This window comes from Apium graveolens, chromosome 4, assembly GCF_009905375.1.
Source record: "Apium graveolens cultivar Ventura chromosome 4, ASM990537v1, whole genome shotgun sequence".
Taxonomy (NCBI): Eukaryota; Viridiplantae; Streptophyta; class Magnoliopsida; order Apiales; family Apiaceae; genus Apium; species Apium graveolens.
Genome location: NC_133650.1, coordinates 2,303,221 through 2,309,829, shown reverse-complemented (window position 1 = coordinate 2,309,829; position 6,609 = coordinate 2,303,221). Strand labels below are relative to the sequence as shown.

General features: G+C 32.9%; 1 protein-coding gene across 1 annotated transcript; it reads left to right on the top strand.

Moving 5' to 3' along the window:
* The first annotated feature begins 555 nt into the window (after positions 1 to 555).
* LOC141717126 (F-box/FBD/LRR-repeat protein At1g13570-like) lies at positions 556 to 1,386 on the top strand. The gene has a single exon (XM_074519236.1). It carries the CDS (start codon positions 556 to 558, stop codon positions 1,384 to 1,386), a length of 831 nt encoding a protein of 276 aa, XP_074375337.1.
* Positions 1,387 to 6,609: the final 5,223 nt, after the last annotated feature.

Sequence of the window (6,609 nt, the reverse complement as noted above, 5' to 3'; positions counted from 1 at the left end):
AAATTCTTCACCTCTGCTCGCAGAAAACTGCACTAGAGAACTCCCAAATAGATTTTATTACAAGCAGTCGTAATAAGAGAGATATAAGTAAGCAGTTGTAAAGAAGATCCGTGCAACAAACTATCAGAGTAACACAAGAGATAGAAGTATTTCAGACAGAGGTATAATTTCATTTGTGAATTTGTAACCTAATAAGTATTTCTTTTACAATAATTAGACTTGTGAATTTATAATATCCGCTTACTTTCGTACTATTTTTATGTTGTGACTTTTTCTTATTGGTGTGATTGTTGGGCACACAGGGGTCCATTGTATCATTACGAACCAATCACATTTGAGAGCTTGTGTGTTCTTGGTAGAAAAACCGTTTTAATAATTAGACTTCTACCTCCTACAAAAGAGTATCATAAAAATGTATCCAGAATCGACAAAAAATAAATCTAAATACTAGAGCTATCTCTTTGCGCTCTGTGTTTATATATTCGTTATGTAATGTGAATATCCAATTTAGTCAATTCATGTTTCAGTTACTGTTGTTGCTGTCTAGCTGAGAAGATGACCCCTGATGCTAAAAGGAAACGTGATGACGAATGCATTGACGACAGGATCAGCAATTTGCCTAGACACTTAATAGATAATATACTAGATCGCATGCTTATATGCGATGCTGCAAGAACAAGTATTCTGTCAAAAACTTGGAAGAATATCTGGGAAACCTATCCCAATATACTTCTGGTAGAGCAGTCTATGAATCAATTCATATCCTCCATGAATAACAAAGAAGCAGTTAAACTTCAGTACCTTCGAGTTGTCAATTTGATCCTTTTAGGTCATGTTGGGCCCATCTTGACATTTTTTTTGTCGATTCCAGCTTATTCGTATCTTGGTGACACTCCATATTTTTGTTTGTGGATCAAGCAATTGGCTGAGAAAGGGGTTAAGGTTTTAGATCTTCGTAATCAACATCCAAGTCGCTCCAGTAATATGCCCTCTTATTTCTTCTCTTGTTCGGACTTAACTAGTTTATTTCTTGACAACTGGAAACTGAATCCTCCCAATAAATTTAGAGGATTTCGTAATCTTACAAAAATTACCCTTTGGTGTGTCATATTTAAAACCAATATGTCATTTGGGACTCAAGTACAGAAATTTAGATTGTTGTTTTGTTCTAGAATTGAACATCTGGACATCCAACTTACAAATCACGGTAGAAATATTAGATACTTAAATATTGGAAGAGATGTTAAAATGGAGAAGCGTTATGCTCTGGATTACAACCCATTTACCGACATAAAGAAAAGCTTCAATCTGCGCAGGCGCGCAGGCTTCTTGGCAATATGCCTAGCATTGAAACTCTTAAAGTCAATGCCATCAGCCTCTCGGTAAAAGTTCAATTAGTTTTTATTGCTTCTTTCAATTAATATATGTCTCTTACGTTCTGACCTTAAAACTGTATATATATAGTTTTTGGATCCGGGTTTAACTTCACACAACCATCTTACCTCAACAATGGAGAACTTGAAGACTCTGAAATTATATAATGTGGCATTTGATGATGACATGAATGTGATTTTAAATGCTTTATGCTTGCTCAGAAGTACGCCTATTTTGAAACGACTTGAGATAAAATTGGTGAGTCCTGGTACAAAATTGTTGATTAATTGTTAATATTTTGATGGAACTTAGATGAGGCGCCAACTGATAATTTATTCTTGATTTCAACTCACGATGCAGTGTATAATGCAGGTTCGTCACATGAACTATGGGAGAAACGTAAATTTAACAGCTGAGCAATATTTGGAATCACCAGATTGTGCGGATGTAACTCTAAACCAACTACAAAAGGTGATCATACGTAATATTATGGGTTCAAGGGTCGGGCTCCTTTTAATAAAGCTTTTGCTTGCATCTTCTCCTTCACTCAGAAGAATGGAATTAAGGCACGACACTAAAGTGGATGACTCTAGGGAGTACTTAAGGATTAAACGAGAGTTGTTGCAGTTCCCTAGAATATCCCCAGTAGTGAAAATATCTTGGAGGAGTTGATCAGCAGTCCTCGTGATTAGATACTTTTGTGTAGTAGAGGCTATCCTTGTTTATTTAGCTGGCTGCGTTTGAAAAAAAAAATTCAGCTTCCAAATTACTAGAGAATCCAGATTTACATGAATATCTTTATCATTAGAACCATCATCTTTAGTCTGTATGGATGTAATCTAATATTTTCTTTGACAAGACAAAGTTGTAAAATAGCAATAAACTCTTCCTACAGTATATTTGTAGGAGTATTTGTGAGAAAATTGCATTCTATATCCCTTAATTTTGGCTATATTCACTTTTATATACCTAATTTCAAGATTGCAATTTTGCATCCATATTTTTTAAAACCCGATTCAACATGCACTTTTTTTGTCTAATCCCATTAATTATTCAGCCCTAATTGTTGTCTTCTATAATATATTTCATCTTTTTTTTCGAGAATAAATTAAAGTATATTATGAAAGACAACAAATGAGGCTAAATAATTGACGGGATTAGCAAAAAATGGTGCAAGTTGAATCGGGTTTTTAAACAAGTGGGATGCGAACTCCAATTTCTGAAAATAGGTATATAAAAGTGTGTTTGAACCAAAGTTACGGAGTGCAAAAGGCAATTCTCTCAAGTTTTTATTAACTTTGATATTTATTTCAAATTTTTCCCCGTCGATAAATAACATACAATCTGTCACTTTTTTACTCTGGTTTCGTTTATGACCGAAACTGCTAATAGTGTTTACTCTGATATCTTAGATTTTCCCAGATTTGTATGAGGCTTTGAGCTGGGTAACTTGCTTAAATCAAAAAGTTAGCTTGACAGCTTGAATTATGTAAGAATATGATTCTAAGTTCAGATCAAATTTGAGTATATAACAGTCAAAAATTCCATTAACTCGGAATTATATCTTAACAGGATGAAAGTGAAAACCTGATTTGAAATCAGGTTGTTGTCCCTGAGGTTTAGTATATATTCTGATGAGACCCATTGCCTCCCACATCTTTGCGAGCAGTCTATCCAAGTTTAGCTGCAAGAAGAATGTATCGTAAATTAACTCTCCATTACAATATTTCTGCATATATAAGAGACACTAAGCAGAGAGTAAATTATGCTTCTTGCAAACATGTGTGTTTTCAGATACAATAGTAGTTTTACTGATGAATGTGTTTATATTTTAATTTCTTAAAAAAACTCAGAAAAAATGTTGTACAAATTCTGTTGGAAATGTCTGTGCTTCTGCATGGATGAAATATTTCTTAAGTAGAGGTAATCAGAGCATGAAACATTTCTTGCAAAGTGGTTGTCCAATTTTGTTCTCGTTTGCACCTTTAATCACATAACTCTGCGGAATTTTCATGTTGCTATACAACTGTGCCGAGGTACTCTCTCCGTACCTAAAAACGTTTCCTATTTGTGTTGAACACGTTTGCCAATGCACACTTTTGATTGTTAATATCTTTAATTTCGTATTAGTATTAAATATAAAAATTTCATTATATTAAAGTACTCATAAATACGAATTAAACAAGATCACTCATGACTATATTTGATTTTATAGATTAGACGTAAATTAATAGTCAATCGCTTACCATGAATAATGTCAGAAGTCAAAATAAAAAATGTATAACGGGACGGAGGGAGTAATAAAATTGCCCTAGCGCCGCCTTTTCTTGCCGGCATTTATAGACATGAGACTGTTATTACATAATCCAGTTGTCGAGTCTGTAATTGATTTGAGGTTTTCTAGTCATGGCAATTTGGTGCGCATATGGCCTTGGGAGAGTTTTGCAAATCCAAGACCAGCTCCATACAGTTAACTTCAGACAGTTGTATGTTGAGTAAGCTGTATATTGTTATGAACAATGGATATATATATATATTACTTAATTCCACAGCTGTTTAAAAGGACAAACAACATTTCTGTATATTAGCATGGTTTTGTAATAATACATGCCACAAAAGATCCATGCCGCAAAAGTATGAAGAAAGCTAATTTGATAAACTTATACCGAGAGGCTGATATCATTGGCCTTAAGAGTTTCAATGCCAGGCATATCACCAAGAAGCCTGCGTAGGTTGAAGCTTTTCTTTATGTCGGTATAAGGGTTGTAATCTAGAGCATACCGCTCCTCCGTTTCTTCACCTCTTGCAATATTTAAGTATTTAATATTTTTACCGTGATTAGTAAGTTGGATTTCCAGATGTTCGATTCCAACACAAAAAAACAATTTAAAGTACTGTACTTGAGTCCCAAATGACATATTGGTAGTGAATACGACATACCAAAGGCTAATTGTTGTAAGATTGCGAAATCCTCTAAATGTATAGGGCGGATTTAGTTTTCACTTGTCAAGATATAAGTTAGTTAAATCCGAACAAGAAAAGAAATAAGAGGGCACATGACCGTATTTAAACCTGAATTACGAAGCTTCAAAATTTTAACTTTCAAGATGGGGCCAACATGAGCTAAGAGGATCGAATTGACTGTTAAAGAGTATAATCACTTAAGATTTTAAAAGGACCGCTTACTTAACATTGACAACTCCAGGATATCGAGTTTGGGTTGTTTCTTTATTTTTCCGAGAGGATAAGCAGACCCCACTAATTGATGATCATCATCAAATTTATTGAAAATTGATGGAGAAGTGATGAATTATTGCTCCATCAAAAATTGATGGTTGCATCCTACTCTTACATTTAACCATCAATAAAATTCACGAATTGCTTTTTTAATGTTACCCGTGCATATGCCGTGATAATCCTGATGCTCATTCTCACGGGGAAATAAACGGTTTTTCAACCAATCCTTAGAGGGAAAGCGATTTGTACAACCCTCGGCTTCAGTTTGTCACAGAATAGTTAAAGTAATTTCATAATCTGGATTCTGGCATAATTAAAGTAAGCTTTAATTAGTAAAAAAAAAATCAGTTATTATTATAAATAGGGGTTAATTATCAAATAGGTCAGTTATTACATCCAAATATATCAAGTGAGTCTGACATGACTCAAATTAGTCACTCATTCAAAAATTTGTATCAAAAATATCACTATATCTTTAGTCGAAATACTTAAAAGTATTATATATTAAGTTTGACACATTTTTTATGAATGATATTACATCTAAATGAAAGATTCTGAGTTCTACTATTTTTGATAATATTGTTAGATTTTTAAAATTTTATCAAATATTTATTTTTAATTTTTTTATTGTTTTATTTGATTTAAATAAAAATAAATAGTAGATAAATTTTTAAAAATCTAAAAATAATATCTAAAATACTAGAACTCAGAATCTTTCATTTGGATGTAATATCATTCATAAAAAATGTGTAGAACTCAATATATAATACAGAGTTGGAGAACTCCAAGTTTGTCCGCCTTTACATATATAACTGTTGCATTTAGACCTTATCATAATCAGTTATCATTGTAATTCTGCTTCATTACCGAATCACTATCTTCACTACATCATGGCAAACTTTAACATTTTCAGCATTGATACTGATATTATGGCTATATTGTTTGCATTCATAATACACGATCTTGATAGCTTTCACATGTTTGGAAAGTTGTTGATGGCCTATTTCACCAAAGCAAGCCGAATCCAAGTTAAAGAGATGTTGCAGAAGCTCAATTGGGATGCTCTATACCAGTACCATAATCATTATCTACAAGTTAGGCGTGACCAATTCCATGGCTTTATTCGTTTTGCCATTTCTCTTGAAGTTGAGCAAGCATTATTTTATAACTCGGCTCGAATGCTTTTCATGCGTAATAATGTGGATCATAATATTCAAACTCTCTCTTTTCTCTCCGGTAATCATTTTCCATCTTATTTTAGTTTTGTCTTTTTTAGAGCGGTGTACAGACCATATGAAAAAGATCAGGTTGTTGAAGAAATGTCTCATATTGTTGGAATGGTTGATCTTAAATCAAAGTTAGTAGACATTGTTCATTTGCTTGAGGATATGTACTGGTACATATCGGATGTAGACAATTTGATTCCTCTTTATAAATTTTGTCCAGATGCAAGAAATAAAGACCCGATAAACAGAATTGAAGGTAATCCTTTTGGTGAACAACTTTGGTATTCACTTTGTGAGTTGACTGTGAAAGAGAAGTACCGTGAAGAAGGTGAATTTTATAATCAACGTTTAACCAAGTCACACATATGGAATTCAGGTTGTGGTCATTGCAAAGTGCAGTTACTTTTGTTCAAGATTTTGCTTGGTGAGGTTTGTGACTGATGTTTTGCAGTTTTATTGAATTTAGTATGAAATTTAAATATTTGGTAGTTTAAGTTTTGTAATTTCTAGACTTTATGTTGAATGGAATATTATTGTTTGCTGTTGATCAAAACTAAGATGAAGAATGTGTGGTAATATATATGTTTTGAACATGTAAATGAAGTTAATTTGGTATGTAGTACAAGATGGATTTTGGCATACAATATTTTGTTACAATAAATAAAGATATGATAGAGATAACAATTATATAATTATAGATTTTGTGATGTCAAAACCACAATTACAAATTAGGCAGAATACATAATTGGGCATATTTTGGCCAGAATCAATT

Bases quoted from the DNA above. Each gene is read 5' to 3' on its own strand.
- LOC141717126 (XM_074519236.1), top strand. From the start codon at position 556: ATGACCCCTGATGCTAAAAGGAAACGTGATGACGAATGCATTGACGAC.